At 40.9% G+C, this 18,366-nt stretch overlaps 1 protein-coding gene and 1 long non-coding RNA gene across 9 annotated transcripts in view; one reads left to right on the top strand and one right to left on the bottom strand.

Moving 5' to 3' along the window:
- The window catches only part of KALRN (kalirin RhoGEF kinase), an 872,788-nt gene that overhangs the window by 94,529 nt on the left and 759,893 nt on the right, over positions 1–18,366 (bottom strand). For 2 of the 7 annotated variants that reach the window (XM_061609057.1, XM_061609056.1), the window contains exon 1: positions 13,595–13,781. The exons of the other annotated variants lie outside the window; for them this stretch is intronic. In XM_061609057.1, coding sequence (XP_061465041.1) covers positions 13,595–13,685 — 91 coding nt within the window. In that variant the 5' untranslated portion in view covers positions 13,686–13,781. Of the gene's footprint in view, positions 1–13,594; positions 13,782–18,366 lie in introns of those variants that run through there. 7 annotated transcript variants of the gene reach the window in all.
- LOC133376609 (uncharacterized) overlaps positions 13,827–18,366 on the top strand; it is a 30,908-nt gene continuing 26,368 nt past the window's right edge. Inside the window, exons 1-2 of one of the 2 annotated variants that reach the window (XR_009760535.1) lie at positions 13,827–14,035; positions 17,502–17,581. This is a non-coding gene — a long non-coding RNA (uncharacterized LOC133376609). The remainder of the gene's footprint in view (positions 14,036–17,501; positions 17,582–18,366) is intronic. The other variant, XR_009760534.1, reaches the window with a different exon arrangement.

Below are 18,366 nucleotides of genomic sequence, written 5' to 3' on the forward strand. Positions count from 1 at the left end.
TGTTATGAGTAAGACTAAGAAAAGTGACATATGTCAGAACATTATCAACATTTGTAACATATATTAATGTTGCTTTATGCATCGCACAAATAAGGTTCACAATAAGGATCTGTTCCTTCAAGTAAGGAATTGGTGGTAAGCCGCACTGTAACTGCACTGGCTTGTAGCAGCAGCTCCCACCTCTCAAAACAGGGCCTTTAAAGCCTAAGGCCAGGCAGGTTGCTTGCCAGTTACCAAAGGCATTACGTACAAAGTAATCAAAGTTCAAGGTGTTACTATTGGTATATAAAACCTTTAATGGCTTGGGACCAGTTTACTTAAGAGATTCAGACACATGATTTGGTTACATATGTTTTTAAATCTGTTTAATGTTGTATTATATTTATTGTTTTTAAGATGCTTTTAATTGTTTGATATGTTTTTATTTTATATTGTATCTTGTCATTGATGTGTTTTCCACCCTGGTCTCCTTTGGGAGAAAGGGTGGATTATAAACTTAATGGAATAAATAAAAATATTAAATAAATCCATCATACAAAGGAACAGACAGGATTGTTTCTAAATGCCATCTCGTGTTCGTTCTGCAGGGCTGCTGAGATATCAGTTACTTGCTGCATTTACATAAATAGGACAAATTACATGAGTTAATTTTATTATTTTATTATTTTATTTATTAAATTTATATTCAGTGCATCCTCCCAGTAGGAGCCCAGGTCAGAAAACAAAAACACTTAAAACATCATATAAACAGACTTTAGAATATATTAAAACAAAACTTCTTTAAAAACATCTTTTTAAAAAAAGCTTTACAAACATCTTAAAAAGTAATTCCAACACAGACACATACTGGGATAAGGTCTCTTCTGAAAAGGCTTGTTGAAAGAGGAAGGTCTTCAGTAGGCACTGAAAAGGTAACAGATGGCGCCTGTCTAATATTTAAGGGTAGGCACCACTACACTAAAGGTCTGCTTCCTGTGTTGCGTGGAACACACCTCTTGATAAGATGGTATCTGCAGGAGGCCTTCACCTGCATGATCGACTGGGTGTGTAAGAGGTAAGCCGATATTTCAGATATCCTGGTCCCAAGCTGTATAGGGCTTTGTACACCAAAACCAGAACCTTGACTTAGTCCTGTAGCTAATGGGCAGACAGTGCAATTCTTTCAGCAGCAGGTGACACGTTGGCAATACTCTGCCCCAGTGAGCAGTTACGCCACCACATTTTGCACCAGCTGCAGCTTTAGGACTAACCTCAAGGGCATCCCCACAGAGCGCATTACAGTAATCCAGCACAGAGGTTACCAATGCATGGACAGCAGTGGTAAGGCTATCCTGGTCCAGAAATGGCCTCAGATGTCTTTCAGAGGGAGTATGGCCCCATCCAAAGCAGGCAACGGACCAATTATCCGAACTCGGGAAGCACCAATCCACAGCGCCTCCGTCTCACTAGGATTTAGACTCAGTTTATTGGCCCTCATTCAGCCCACCACTGAGTCCAGGCAACAGTCCAGGGCTTGTACGGCCTCTCCCAATTCAGATGTTATGGAGAAACAGAGCTGGGTATCATCAGTGTACTGCTGACACCTCGCAATATGACCGCTCCCAAGGACTTCATATAGACATGAGACAGCACTGGGGACAAGGTGATACCCTGCAGCACCCCACAGCACAACTGCCAGGGGGCTGAAAGACTATCACCCAATGCTATTCTCTGAAAATGACCTTGGAGATAGGATTGGAGCCACTGTAAAACAGTGCCTCCAATACCCAGCTCACCAAGCCCAGAAGGATACCATGGTCAAAGGTATCAAAAGCCACTGAGAAATCAAGTAAGAATAACAGGGGCATACTCCCGCTATCCTTCTCCCAATAAAAGTCATCCATCATGGCAACCATGGCCGATTCAGCCCCATAACCAGCCCTGAATCTAGATTGGAATGGGTCAAGATGATCTGTTTCATCCAAGAGTACTTGCAATTGCTGCGCCACAACACTCTCAATCACCTTCCCTAAAAAGGGGGTATTTGCGATGGGTCCAGGGTGGGCTTTTTCAGGAGTGGTTGGATCACTGCCTCTTTCTGGGCAGCTGGAACCACTCCCTCCCACCACAACAGGAATTATGACAATTTACTGCAGTGAGATCACTATGGTTCTTTCTCCGTGGTAGAGCTATGATACAATTGCTCATATCCACCCTCACCTTTCTCACACAATCACCTGCAGTGCTCCACCACTGAAAGTAGTATATAGATTATGTGATATGTCTTCAGCTTGGACAACACAACATGGGAAACACTGGGAATTAAAATAGAAAGCCACACCCATGGTTTCAAGAAAGGACAAAAGTTATTATTACAGCTAGGTTATGTGTTGATCCTAGATTTCTCGGTACGTAGTTATTATGTCTCTCCTGATTAAAGACAGCACATACAACTCCATTTGGAAAACCTGTGATTCAGGACACGCTAAAGCTGAGTTCTCACTGAGGTGATAAGCTTGTTTCTGGGCAGTACCACTGCAAAGGGGGGGTTCTCACATAATTTCCATGTTTTTCCACACAAAAAATCATTCACATAGAAAACTAGCATGTCAGGGGAAAGCATTCTAGCCTACATTCCCCCTGCCTTGTCAATTATTTATGGGCAGGGTTTTTTTTTTTTTGAAGGATGGACGAACATTCAATCATGTACAATCATGTTGAGCTAGTGTGGTGTTGTGGTTAGAGTGTTAGACTAGGACCTGGGAAACTGGGGTTTAAATCTCCACTCAGCCATGAAGCTCACTGGACGACCTTGGGCCAGTCACTGTTTCTCAGCCTAACCTACCTCACAGAGTTATTGTGAGGATAAAATGGAGAGGGGAGAACCATGTACAAAACCTTGAGAGACATGTAGGATATAAATGTAATAAATAAATAAATAAATAAATAAATGAAAGCTCTTCCATTTGCAGTGGTACTGCCCAGACCCATTCATCACCTTAGTGCAGTGGTTCTTAACCTTTTCCACTGCCAGCACCCCTTCGATTTCCAAAATATGCTCTTGCACCCCCTGAAAAAGTACAGTTCATTTTTTATTTTATTTTATTGTGTGTTTTAGCCTAACTTAGCTAAGATAAATAACAAGCTTTCCAAAATCTTTGTCTGGGCCTCACACCCCTAGAAAAAGTGTCTCGCACACCCCAGGATGCATGAACCCCAGGTTAAGAACCATTGCCTTAGTGGGTATGACTCAAAAAGAGCAAGTGGGACTTAATTTCTCATATCTATCTGGTACACAATCTGGGAATTAAAAATATATTTAGTTTGGCATGTTTCCTGGCTGTCAGATGATGCTTGAAGAAAAGTGCTGAATAGTATATTATAGACTGCCCCTAACTTCCGAGTTTGGAGAATTTCTGTATTTTGCCTACCACAGAGTTTACTTTGTTCCTACATACTACTTTGCTTCAATGCTTTCAAAGTTCTTCCTCTCGCATCTTTGTTCAGGTGGTTCAGGGACAAACGTTATTTACTGACAGATACACATTCCTCATATTTACTGTATTGAACTCACTTTCTCTTTGTATCAGCCACTAACAGTCTACTGCTTAGGCATCCTAAGTTGCTCCTGTGTCCCACACATTTTCCCCCTTGCTTCAAACAAGAAACCTCTTGAGCTTTCACATTTTGTTTTAATACAGTGGTGTGGTCTCTTATCAGTGTGGCACTTTGTACTGAACACCACATTGCAAATAATCATGTTCATTGCCCTTTTGTTTATTAAATTCAAAAGCTCTGATTAACTGCATGAGCTCCCCAGGAAACCTTTCCTAGGAAAACTTTACACAGAATTGATTGCCATTGAATTAGCCCATATGTTGTATCCAAATTTTCAACCCAGCCATGAAATGGGCAGCCCTGTAAATGTTACTACCTCAGCTTCTACGTTTACAGTATGGAAATTATTTGTATTATTGTGGTGACTTAGACTAAGGATTAGCCAATTTTAAGTAATTTAAGTAAATTGACTTGTAATCAATTCAGATCCATTCCAATTAGGAACATAACCGTATGGTCACCCTTGAGCAGATGAGCATGCACTGACAGCTTAAGAGGTAGGACCTGCTCTCACTGTTGATCGGACAGTCCTTTCCTATAGGCTTACCATCAATGTGTCTTTCCCTGTTCTTCAGTAGAGTTTTTAGGAAAATGAGCAATGGCTACTGTGAAATTCATGCATTTTCCAACAAGTCTGATGAATGAAGGAAGATGCCAGGGAGGCTAAGATGAGGGAGAACCCAACTTGCCAGATCCAAATGCTGGACATGAATTCCTTGTGAATATACCCTCATGGGAGTAAATACATAAATAGGAGACATTTATTTCTTGGGATAAATGATTTCAGAAACCTGGGCTGTGCGTGTTGGAACTTAATTTCAATTCAGAAATCCTTTAGCCATTACAATCCAGGCTCAAGCAATCCAAACCCAACCCCACTCTGAATTTTGCCTTGTATCATAATACTCAGCACACCAGCCCTTTCATTTGCCAATTTATTTTTTCTCCTCAGTTCCCAAACTTACCAATCAGTCATGGGGATGGAAAAGCCACTTTTAATACTCTAGCCAAAGGCTGCTTAAGTTCTTCTTGAAGATCAGATCTGGGAATTGTAGCTTCATCCCTTCAATTCATTGGTCAGGAAGAAACTCCTAGAGTTAAGCTAAGATCTTTTAAGTTTCTTCAAGGCAGTTCCTCACTTTGCATTTAATACTTCTGAGCATGCTCAGAGCCTAGACTTCCGATTTCAGTTCTTTATCTTGACTCACTTTCCAGTCAGGAGGAATAAAACTCTACAATTCTCAGAGTTCACATGGACAAGCAAGCTTAGGAAACTTCACTGCAAAGAGCCCTTGACTTAGCAAGCCCTCACCTGCAGTTCTCCCTCTTCTCTCCCTGTAACTTAAAGCTTTGGAAAAAGGTGGGGAAGGTATCAATCAGGTAAGAGGACTGTTGATAGTTGGAAGAGCTTCCTTGGGCTGAATGGATCTTTCCGAGCTTTGGTGAATTCACTGGAAAAATAATAGCTCTTTCTGAGGATGACCTAAACAGCTTTTAAAAATCTAACCCATTCTGAGTCAAGATGGAGAAGTTTCAGGCATCTCAACTTGCATGAACCCCAATTTGTTTAAGACAGTTGATAAATCAGGTTCATTTTGCCCTTGCTACAGAGAACATCCAGCTGAAACTTCAAGATGCTTCCAAATGTTTAACTAGCATATATCCAAGGCCCATATTAGCATAATTTTAGAAACTCTTAGGATTCTTTAGGGCAAACATGTGTTGACAGTGCAAGAAACATCCCTTTCCTGGAAAGCTTTTTTGAACATGCACCTTAACAGTTCTAGAATTGGGGGAGGGTGGGAAGTAGGTTGTTTGGATGATGTCTGCAGGTCTCCTCCAAGCCTGTAATTCTATATCCATAAGCCTGTAATTCAGTATCTGTAAGGTTGGAATTTGTAGCAAAAGGAACCACTAAATTGGTCAAAGCCAGTTCCTTTGTTAAAATAATGGCCCCAGCCAAGTCTGTTAAACATCCTATCTGCATAACTAAAGAGTCAGACATGGCACCATAGGAATAACTGGTGGTGATGCTCTTTTAGGCGGGGATATGCCTCCCCCTTCATCTGGCTTAAAGTCATTTTGTAGGTAGGGAAACAATAGCCCCAGGAGGCAGCCTTGCTAGTCTGATACAGAGCTGGAAAGAGACAGAGACTTAACTTGTGCTGAAGCTACAGCTCTGGGGATTTCTCTGGCAGCAGACTGAATTGGTCTGTGTCAGGTGGCACTGGGGGGTGGGGAAGAGAAAATAGATTAAGGAAAGAATAGGTATTTGAATGACACAGCAAGACTGTTAAAAGTATTGCCTTTAAGGGAATGTGTCTCTCTCTCTGCTTCATGCAGCTGTGCTTTCTGTGGAAAACAAGAGGCATGTGGATGCTCTTGCAAGTTCAGAAATCAGCCAAGAACTTTCTTTTTAAAAAGGCTTTCTTGGTCTGCTGGAGTATCAGTGTTTTAGGTTGTTGTTATCAGTTTGACTCTTGCTTCCTGCCATCTCTTGCATTTCCTGTTCATTTTTGTAAAAAAAACTGTTAAAATACAAATACAATCAATTTTATGAGTTTTAGAGTTCTAATATTTTGTATTCTGTTCTCTGGAATCCCTGTTGCTTAATTTGATCTAATGTGTAGGTCTATGGCTATTTACTTCGGGTGGGCCTGCCCTCCAACAAGCTTAGAGGGTCCAGAGGGATTTTATTATTAGTGACTCAGTTTGGTATTGAAATTCCGTTGCTCCAGGATTGAAATCTGGCACAAATTAAGCCCATACATATTCTGATAAAAATGATATATACTCTTTGCATGTGTCCTCATCCTATCTTCCAGTGTAAAGCCTTGCTCTGTAAATAGCAGGGCTGTGGAGTCGGAGTCAGAGTTGGGAGCAATTTTGGGAGGAGTCGGAGTCAGTAGAAATGTACCGATTCCGACTCCTTCATAAATGGCAAATGTATATTAACTAATAACAAATTTACTGTAGTAAAATGGTAGCACAAGGCATTTCATCACCGCCACGTGAATCCAGAGCTTGGAAACGTTACTTTTTAAAACTACAACTCCCATCAGTCCCAGGGATTGGGCTCGTGGGAGTTGTAGTTCAAAAAAGTAACTTTTCCAAGCTCTGGATTCACGTGGTGGTGATGAAATGCCTTGTGCTACCATTTTACTACAGTAAATGTGTTATTACTAGTTAATATACATTTGCCATTTATGAAGGAGTCGGAGTCGGATAGCAGAAAAACAGAGGAGTCGGAGTCAAAGGTCTGGCGTACCGACTCCACAGCCCTGGTAAATAGATATTGGTTATAGACAAAACAGACTGTGCAGAAGGGTAAAGCATGGCTCTTTTACTACAAAACATAAAAATGAAATGAATATTTTCTGTCTAATCCCGGAACAATTATTCTGTGATCTTAAAATTCTGGCATTAGAAGATCCAGTATTTTTGGTTTTTATTATGTGCTATGCAGTGTTTTAAATATCTTCTTTATGTTACTGCAAGACAAAAAGAAAAATAACCCCCAGATAAATTTTTATAATACCAGAACAGTGGTGTTTAACCAACTTTTCTAAGTTCTGAAATTAGAGTTTTAAAGATGATGATGATTTTGCTTTTTAATTCATGTATTTACTGGTGGGTGGACAGGATAGTAAGAATTTTGCTCGGCTAATAATTTGTGTAAATGCTTTTGAAAGGCTGTATTTGCTCCCCCCCTTTTTATTTTTAGTTTGAACCACTTCTGTATCAATCCAAATGTCAGAGCTTGTACATGGTAGAGATTTCCACTTATGAGCCATTGGAATGAAAAAAAGTGGACACCCAATAACAATTCCTTTAAAAATACCCTTCAAACATTTATTTGCAACACAAGTTACTACACAGTGTACCAATCATCCAATTAAGGGCAGGTTTCTACCAGCCTCTCATAGGTTGGTCCTGGTGGAAAAAAGGTAAAAATAGCCAGATATAGAACCACAGGTAGAATATACCTTTCGTTGCCACACAACTACAGAAAAAACAGAACCACAACAAGATTGCATTCCATATACCATAAAATCACTACTAGAGAAATATTGCCCTACTCCTCCTTGCTCCTCCTATATTACCACTACCCCTCACTCCTGTCTCTTTCCCCCTTTAGGTCACATGGAGACAACAAGCACTATCAAATACACACTTAGAAATTCAAAGCCACAACCAGAGATATCCTCATGAATTCAATACATCCGTAACTGGAGTGCTATCTCATCATAAAAAGGAAGCTACAGAGTTTTGTTGCACTTTTCAGTTGTGCTCAGCCCTGCTTGATTTTGGTAAAACAACCCCTGTGAAGCAGGGGTTGCCAATCTTTGTGGACCGGAGGATGTATTTCAACTTTTCAGTGTGCTGTGGGCACCTGTCACAAAATGGCTACCATGGGAGGGGCTTGGCAGAAAACAAAATTAGACAGCAGTCACAGTGAAGTTCTTCCCATAATTGTATTTCCATATGAGAAAAGGCTTGACCTGCTGAATTTTTTCCTGCCATAGAGCTGTTAAGAAGGACAAGAACCCTGATTTTCCACAATGCCAACCCTATACTAAAGCCTCGGCTGTCATCCTGTACTCGCTTACCTGGAAGAAAACCCCATTAAACATAAGGAAACTTACTTCTAGGTAGACATGTATCCCATTGTACTGTAGGTTAACTATACAGTGCTTTCTTAATGAGTCCTTGGTCTTTGGCTCCTGCTAAGCAGAAAACATGCCTAAACCTCTTTGCAAAGTTTTGTCTTTGCGGGGGGTGGGGTGGGGTGGTTCTTTGACATTCACTCACACTTATTGTAGTATTTGCAGAAAATAACATTTAGGCACTATCTGACCTCAGGAGAATCCAGCACAGGAAACATGCATACTAGTTGCTAGGGAAAAGGGAAGGCCAAACTATGGAGGTTCCAGGAAAAAAGACAGATGTAGTAAAAGTACACTAAAAGGGAGGGGAAATAGCTCTTTAAGGACACCAGGGATTCCCATTGGCTGGTGTCCATATAACTCACTTATTAATCATTGCTCTGACTTCACTAATTAGCTAATAACACTGATAGGCAGAATCGCTTAGAAGGATATCTGCACATTTTGCTCCCTAACTTACTTTCTAGAAAAGCGGGAGACTTACTTTTTTTAAAAAAATGAAAACTTCGATTCTGAGCTATCTGCTGGGGGTGCCACTGAAGGCCTTCATGGGCATCATGGTGCCCACAGGTGATGGGTTGGCAATCCCTGCTGTAAAGGAAACATCTATACTCCCCTCCCCCAAATGGTGAGGTTAATAGCAATTTCCCTGGGAGACAATTTAGGATGCACAAATGGTTAAACTCCCTCCCCCAGCATTGCTGCTCTGAACACCTTGAGATCCCCCATCACACCAGCTTTAAAAAAGAAAAACCAAGGACAACAGGAGATTTCATCACAGATTGCACCACGATTCCCTTCAGCCTGACTTTGGAAGAAATGAAGCAGTAAAGTATGTTCTCAGAGGATTCATCTGAGTCTATGGCCAGCAGAATCAGATGGATTCTGATACCAAGAAGTCATATTTAGTGGAATACATTCCTGTTTCTGGTAAGGCACTGTTCTAACATTGAAACATTTACACTTAAGTAGCCTTGCCTGAATCATGGGGGCTCATTTTTTGTTTGGAAGGAAATGAAGGAAATCAAGAATAAATGAGCCTAAGTTTCAACAGAAATACAAATCCAAGTTTTCTCTATTTTAAAACTTTGCTTTCACATTTTCTCTAGCTTTTTTTTTTTACTGCTGCTACTGACCTTCCACGGAGCAGGAAACATTCAAGTCACAGCACAGCTCCACTTATCTCAACCTACATTTTAAGGTACAAGGCCATGGGAGAGATGAAGCAGCTAACACACTGCAGAGCCTTTTAAGAAGTCTCAAATACAAGTCCTTAAGGACAGACATATTGGATCACCTATAATTTGCACATTCACACAAGTACCTTCAAACGTCTGTCTTTTTCCATGAATGTACACATGCATTACTGGGAAATAGTTATGCGTTTCTTACAGACCAGAAACAAGAATGCTAACAATGGCCTATCACCAAACCAAAAGAACCCTGGGATTAGTCTGTCATTAGCAAGTAACAACCTTATCTGTATGTTAAATTTAATAGGGTTCCCAGGTTCAGTGGCAACTCAAAGTAGAGAAAGTATTCTCTGTCACTTGTTTTCAGGTCACTTCAGGTCATAAAATGTTTGCCTGTCCCTGTAATGGATTCTCTGAAGGTGGAGATCCAAACTTGATACTTGAAATAAACTTATGAACTCATACCTGGGATTTCTGGGATTGCAAGAGGAAGCCCAACAACATGTATATTGATTAGTTTAAAGTTGGCAAAACAGACCAAATATTTTCTAGGGTCCACACTGATGTATTAACTTTGGGTCATTTCTTGCTTGAACATGACCATTACAACATGGTGATATTTTAAAATCCCATATTTATGTCATCCACGGCACCAGATATTCTCTTTTAAGTCACTATATTTTGCATGGCAAGTGCTTCCCCAACACCCAATGGGATTTATTACAGCCATGATCCTACTTTAATGGTCTGACACAACCAGCAAGAATGCTAGAGGTCTCTCTACTGTTATATTGAACTTGTGATATGCAAAAAGTTCAGTTAATTTTCCCCAATAAAAGCTTCACTCATGGTGATCTTTCAAATAACCCCATGAAGCAACAACTAAGCCACCCTACTGAACTCTGTCCATTTCAGCTTTTCTCGTACCCACCACGCCTATCTACACTTTATAAACCACCCTCTACAACTGTTTTAACAATTAAAGCTTACACTGGATTTTAAATTCACATTGCCAAGAGGGTAGTAAAGGAGGATATGTTGACTAGTGTTTTTTTAAAGAATGCAACAGAATGGTTACTATTTGTTACAACTGTGGGGAAATGTAAATAGCAAAACCATATGACCATAGCACAGAAGTCAGTTTCTGGAAAGTCACCACTTTTTAATCACAGCAAAGGAAACAAACTTATTCTCAGGGGCATGAATATATACAAACACTTAGATGAGTTAAGTGGAATATCTTTTTGAAGTTTAGTTTCTCAATCTTCTTTCTACATGATAAAGCCAAATATCTAAGATCCTTAGAAAAAGGGAAATAGACTTTGAAAATTGCAGATTGAATGAATATGACTGATCAAGTCTGTTGAAGATAATCTTATTCTAAGATTTCTGTATTTGTAAATATCTCTGAGGAACTGCTTTCTTTACAAAATCCTCTCTCACACACACAAATCTGCAGTTTACAGAGCTGCCGCCCTGGGCTCCTACTGGAAGAAAGGGCAGGATATAAATCTAATACATAAATAAATAAAAGTGCACTCATTTTTAACAAAGCTTTTAAGACACTAACTATGCTTTTCTGCAATGCCTTTTCTTCTGACCTCACTGTTTACAATCCCCCCCTAAACACACAGTATGTGTTATGTATATACATACAATCCATCTACATCTCATAATACTTCATGCATCTGATGAAGTGGACTGTAGTCCATGAAAGCTTATGCCATAAGAAATTTAATCTTTGAGCTGCCGCAAGACTTTCCCCTCAAAAGATTGTTCCAATGCAGAGCTGATAGCTGCTTCACACATGATGTCTTTTCTAAGACATATAGGGTTACAATGTATGTAAATACATGCCACATGCAGTTGTACATATGCCATATGCGACAAAAACAAAGATGCCCATAATATGATACCCTATTAGCACTAGGTTCTCCTGGCATGTATATGTAGGGTGAAAAAAAACAGCCATGCATATATATCAATTTAGAAGACACATTGGTATACAGTATGCCATTTCCTAACACAGGAGACAGATTCATGACGAAAATTAGTCAATAACACAGCCTCTTACCCAGGTACCCCATTTTTATATATATTGTCTGTATAGCCCTATAAGACAGGCCAGCATTATAGGCTCAAATTGCTGATGGGCAGGGGCTGAGGCTGAGCAACAACGACTAAGGCCTCATAAAAGTGGCCCTATAACTAAAGGGAAGAGGTAAGTGGGATTTGATAACCAAGGTAAGGAAGCCAATAATGGTTTCCATAACAATCAGGCAAGGTGAAATATCCATTCTTACCCTACATTAGTCCAGCAAATAGAGAAGTGGACCTGATTTTAGGGTCATCCATCACTGACTTGCTTGCAACAACCAAGAGATCCTCACACACAGAAGACTGTGTACACACTGGCATATGGGTTTTTTTTCAGCTGAGTGGTGGAGGTGGCAGCTGGCCTTACTTCTTCTTTAGATGGGGTCAGTCTTTCCTTAACAGGTGGTAGGAGCTGCTTAGCCCTAATCCAGCAAAGAACATTGCATAGACAGTGCTGCAAAAATTCCAGAAGACAATCTGTGCACAGAAGCCTTTTTCCTTCTGAGAAGTTCTCCTGGTGGACTTGGCAAATGCACTGCCCTTCTCAACCTCGTTTGTTCAGCTGTAATGGGGAATGAATGACCTTCCTCACAAAGCTGTTGAGAGTGCAAACCTAGAAAGTGCCATCATTTACAACAAGCACTTATGACAGTGAGAGTGATGATATATGTATATAAGTAAATAAGGTAATATACAAAATACTTAATTTAGCTTACACCCATTCTCCTTCCCTCTGCCTGTAATGAATAATTTTAGTTGCAAAGCGAAGTTACTATAATCTTTTTCAGGAATGAAGAGAAGAACTGTAAAATCCCATCAACACCCATTTTGCTATGTTTTCTCCAACTTCAGCAGAGGTTTTAAGCTCTGTTCCTTTAGACATGTATAGCTTTTATGGAAGTATTTTGAACATGCAATCTGAAAAAAAACCACTGCCTAGACTACCTTCAAGTCGCTCCTGACTTATGGCGACCCTAGGAATAGGGTTTTCATGATAAGTGGTATTCAGAGGGGGTTTACCATTGCCTTCCTCTGAGGCTGAGAGGCAGTGACTGGCCCAAGGTCACCCAGTGAGCTTCATGACTGTGTGGGGATTCGAACCCTGGTCTGCCAGGTCGTAGTCCAGCACCTTAACCACTACACCACACTGGCTTTCTAAAAAAACAAAAAAAGCTCTAGGAGAGAACTGATATTCTTATAAATTCTGTTCTCTCTCTTAACTTTGAAAGCAATGGTTTGCCATTATCAAAAAAAGCAAGGCCACAAAGTTGTCTGCAGAAAAACTACTAACTCTGCCTCACCTATACCACACATACTTTTCAGATCAGTGTTAGTTATAAAATAAAGCCTAGTTGCTTGAATCTTTGTTTCTTAGCTCACTTGTATCAAACATCAGCTTGTGAAGGGCAGCTCTGGACTGACAACAAATCCATCCCATGTTTACCGAGAAGCATGCTCCACTGGGGTTAATGAGGTTTACTCCAAGGGTAAGTACACAGCAAACTACAGTCCTAAGGTCAACATATTGAGTGCATAGGCACGTGGATAAGAATAACCATATTAGAATGAATTATAGCTCTAAAAGTTGTGGATACTGCCCAAATGTTCCATTTACACTTCTTTTTAAGAAGCAGCACATACTAGACAGAAACATGAAAAGAAGCCTCTCCCTTGGCAAAAGACATCTGAGGTGATGTTTGTAAACAGAGATATGGAGTTGCATGACAGATCAGTGGTAAACTAGAAACTACATTTGGGGAACAAAAAGAATTGAAAGGCACAAACGTACACATATGTATGCCTTTTTTACTGCATTTTCTACATACAGTTTCTTCTCAGTCCCTTTGGGGAGGAAGAACTCTGAACACACCTCAAACACCAATCGCACAGCAAAGCCAGCTTTACTCATTTCAAGTTTAATCTCTCCAAAGTAGAAGCAAACGTTTAGCTCTTAATTTAAACATCTCCGATAGCCCACCCTCTTCCTTGCAATTCTCCAATGTTCAGTTCAAAAGCACCTCCAACACAGTAGGTACTAACCTTTGCACGTTGGGAAACAGCAGCAACAACACTTTGTAACGAACCAGCCCAGACAAGGCGTGTCGGCATACGCGCGCCTCCCACCCTTCATTCTGCCTTGGGGGTAATCATGGCAACCAGGCTCCACGAAACCCACCAGCTGAACACAGCACTGACACCACAGTATCTCAAAAGCGAATGAGAAAGGCAACTACCTTTGGAAAGTGGGGGAGGAGCTCTTGGAGAAGGGGCGGGGCCAATCCACTCAACCCCCACCCCCACCAGCTGGTGGCTATCTGCTTTTGCCTCTGCATGACCTGCTCGGAGCAGCATTATGCAACACGGACGAGCCTGGAGAGAGGGAGAGAAACACCTACTGCGAATCGCAAAACTTTCCTCTGTAGCCAAAACATTGCACAAGGAGTTTTTGTCTACACGGACAAGTGACAACCATCCCCTGTTGTAAGCTTCGCAAATAATAAAGTAGGCAGTATGCCACTTTTGATTCTACCAGTTTTTTTTAAAAAAAATCGCTATGTCCGTGACCAGCACATTTCTGTACTGTAATTAGTCGTCTTAAGATAGCAGTTTTCCTGTCGGGGGGGGGGGCGGCGGCGAGAATCCACAGGTTTTCTTCCTCTTGACGACAGCACTTTTGTTTTTGGTCGGATCGTGGTTGGTTAACCCACGATGTAAATTCATTTTGAATTCTGACTACAGCCCGTTGGTGGTGTTGACAGAGAAACTCCGGGTAACCAACTCAGTTTCTGGCCAAGCACTTCAGTGCCTAGGTTCTGGAAAGGACTAGCCTCGCTTTTTCAACAGGCTCTTGTGCAGAGCGACGAACTAATTTGAAAGGCGGGGGGGGGGGACGCCTGAGCCCGGGGCGCTTTTAGCTGTTTCGTAGGCATTGACTATGCAAAAATTAAAAAGTGGTATTTTTCAGGGCTTGAAGGTAAACATTATCACCAGCTACTGCTGCAGCAGATCAAACGTCCGGGGAGGGGGGCTACAGAGACTGGTTCAAAAACTGGCAAAGATGCAGGAGAGCAGAAAGGTGAGGCTTTCAGAAGAAGTGATGATCGATGCTTCACTTTTTGTGCAGACCACAGGGAGAACAGACTCTTTCCCAACAGCCCTAGCCAAAACGGTCAATGGTCAGGGATAATGGGAACTATTGCCCAATGCCACCTGGGGCACCACAGGTGTCCTAGCTGTGGTTAACTCTCGTGGCTGTATAATTTAAAGGCACAATGTCAGGGTCAGTGAAAAAGCTGGCAGCCCTGGCTGTATTAACTGCTTATGAATCACATTCTGACTCTCCTCCAAAGTACAGTCCTTTTCCTCTATAGCCACTTAGTTTAGGGCTACATTTATAATGTATGATATTAAAATAAATATTCACTTGGAAACGTTGCAACAGAGAAAACAGAGGGCGTATTTAAAAGTAAATATGTGCAGGGTAGCCAATATAGGTTTTCATTTGTTTTACAGTCATGTAGTGCGGCTGCTTTACAGGAAGACATTCAACAGGGGCAGCTTTTACCAGCATAGATATATTGCAATAGGGAAAGCACTGCATCTACTGAATTTCAGCATGCCATGGTGCAGCTTCTGAAACTGAGAGCTTTAATCAGGAAAAAGAAATAAAAAGATTGCCACCTTTTCCCTCTATGCAGAAATTCAGCAGATGAAAAATGTTGATGGCATGAAATGCAAGGCTGGGGAAAGCTTCATCTGCTGGATTTTTGCCCGTCAATGCAGGAGGGCTGCCAAGAATAAAGAGGGTAACTCTAATAATTCCTGAGGTCCATTGGTTAAGCTCCTGATGTGCTTCAGTATTTATATAACCCTAGTGTTCTTGCTTTCAGAATGCAGAATTTTTTTTTTTTTACTAAGATTGTTAAACCTTAAGATTCAATACTCAGGAATTGTGAATTAGCTTCAGTGGCACTATTAATTACCTTTGTGACTCATTACCTTCTGCAGAGGTTTGTGGACTAGAGTCCAAAAGGGTGTGACTGACATCTCCAAGCACTGTCAAACCTGATGTTTTAAGAGAGAAATTCTCAACCTTTGCTGTGATTCCTTGCCACTCCCTTCCTTGTTTGTTCTTCAAGGTAGCTATTTTATCTATTTGAAGAATACCACAGAGAGCTGTTTGCTTTTCTTAGTTTATTATGGTGTGATGCTTCGAGACTATAAAGTCCTTTGGAATGTTTTTAATAAATAGTGGTATATTAGGGGTTGGCCTCTTCTTCGACTGGCCCTGCTCCATCTTTAACAGCAGCCTAACACAGACAAATTAAGCAGGTGAAGACTTTTGCTGGCATGGAAATAATTTGATGAGAAAAGTTCAATCTGCTTAACTATGCCTCTCAGGCTGTTGTTAAAACCAGGAACAGGGGAGGGCATAGGCTCTTTCTTATTCAGTGTACACAGAACACTAACACACACATATAACAGCCAATAACATTCCACATACACATAAATTTGAACAACATTAGATGTATGATTTTAAAATAAAGGCTATCAGAGGCAGAGCACTAATGGGTACTGACTGGATAGCTAGCAGCTACCCAATTTTTATAAAATTGCACCTTTGTTCTCTAGCTAGGAACTAGAACTGAAACTGAAAGAGCAGAAGCATTGAGACTGGACTGCCTACCAGAGAGAAAACTGAAGGACAGCACTGCTTTAAAAAGGGGGGGCAGATTAGAATGCATAGATGGACTGCTAGCCAATTAAAAAAGAATATTCCTCCCCCACGTATCCAACAAGGAGGGTAACAAGTTTTTCCTGCCTTAAACCATGCTCACACCTACCCTGAGATCCACCCACCAAAAGCTCCTCCTATATGCGCCTTTCAAGCTCTGCTTATAGAAGTGGGTGTGTCCAGGTTTACTTCTGTAAGCATGCAATACTGAGGGCTGGTGATTTATTGGTGGACTCAGAAGCACATGGAATGAGAAAAGGGAGGGAATAAGTTCTTGCTTACTGCAACAGACAATAATTTTTACTTTAGGGTTGTAAGGCACAGGAAATCATTACATTGTCTGCTAACAACAGGATCTTAGTACTTCATTGTACATTAGAAACACACACAGAGAGAGGGAGGAGTAGGGCTCCTATGTCTTTAACAGAAGTAGCACTGATGGAAATGAAGTGAAAGTTTTGCTGGCATGGAGATCTCAGTGGCTTAATATTTTGATTTCTGTCTTTTCATACCTTATGAGGCCCTGACAGGAAAAAAATGCTTGGTAATGCTACAGTCTTCCCCACAAACTCTCCAAAATCAAATCCCTCAACAGATTTCTCTTTTCTGACAAAACATGTCCTTTATGAGCACCTAGAGGCCATATCTAACCCAAACATAATCATACAGCAAGCTGCCCATTACAATTCTGTCACACCTCTGTTGAAATCAGTTGTGACTTGCTTTCACCTGAACAAGACAAGTTGTGACAATGTGTCATTGTTCCACTGAAAGATGACGATGAAAATATGGAGATTTCCAATGAAAAATTGTAATAGAATATCTGGCTTAGCGACATATTTATGCAAATAACCAAATGAAAATTTCCCATTAACAATGTGCCCTGTCTTGCTTCTCCAGGGTTAATGAGAAAGAAAAGCATAATGGCCTATTGTCAGCTTTTGAGGAAATGTACAGGTGCCATGAATGCTAGGGGGGAACATAAAGGAGAGGCAAATGGGTTTTTGTGAGTGTAAACAACCTTTTCAGTAAAGCTAAATGTTCTTTTTGGCCTGTGGAAACATTCCAAATGATCACTCAATTCCTCAAATTATAGAGGGAGAAGCAAAATCTAAGCATGCTATATTAAACTTCAGAACCACCGTTTCTGGAAAACAAACTAGTTACTGGCACAGTAATCTAACCAAACCTGCTGTTTTATTTTTGCAACAGACGTTCTGCTGTAGTACTTCAGGGCAGGCAAAACCACTGGATTATTTTTGAGCCTTATATGACTGCACAAACATCAAGAGGTAAGAGTGGGGATTCAGGTAATTAAGACAATTATGTTCAGATAGAGATGGCCTGTCTCAATGAAAATGGGAAAATCCATCTGACAAAATGTTAAAACAACTTCGGATGAAGAGGAAATTTTCTCCAAGGTGCTTTTCTTTTCATCTTCTATACAAGAATGAAAGGTCTATGAGGCCTGTGCCACCCCACTTCCATCTAAATACCCACCTCACTTTTTAAAACAAGGCTTGAAACGTAAGTTGGAGAGTTTTGGACATTTGCATTCTAGATCAAGATGAAAGTGTTTCTTCTTAGAGTTAAAGTAGCTCAAGCTAAAAGCAACTTGTGGCTGCTGCTGTAGTCTACAAAGGAGACGTCTCAATGGAAGTGACAGTCACGCCTTAAATAACACCAGTATTACAGAGCCTTTGACTTTGTGCATTAAATTCTTGATATTAATGTGGATGAGCAATGAATTTTTCTTTGTGGTTAACCAAACAGACCACTGGGCCAAGACATTCCGATACGCTATATCCATATTTAAGATCTGCACAAAAAAGTACAGAGTGCTATTGAAATATAGGATATAAATGAGGAGTGAGGAACATGTAGCCCTTTATGTGGATGGGTGGGGGCTGGAGGGAAAGAAAGGTGGGGGAGACCAGGAGCCAAAACGGATAAGGCAACAGAAGAGTTGGGGGAGAAGCCCACTGCCAGCCAGTTCTGGAAAGAGTGATCTGTCCTTTCCCTGGCTGTCTGCTTAGTGAGGACAAAAAGAGAGAAGAGATAGGTGGGGGAAAGAGAC

Source organism: Rhineura floridana, chromosome 2 (assembly GCF_030035675.1).
Source record: "Rhineura floridana isolate rRhiFlo1 chromosome 2, rRhiFlo1.hap2, whole genome shotgun sequence".
NCBI classification, from domain to species: Eukaryota; Metazoa; Chordata; class Lepidosauria; order Squamata; family Rhineuridae; genus Rhineura; species Rhineura floridana.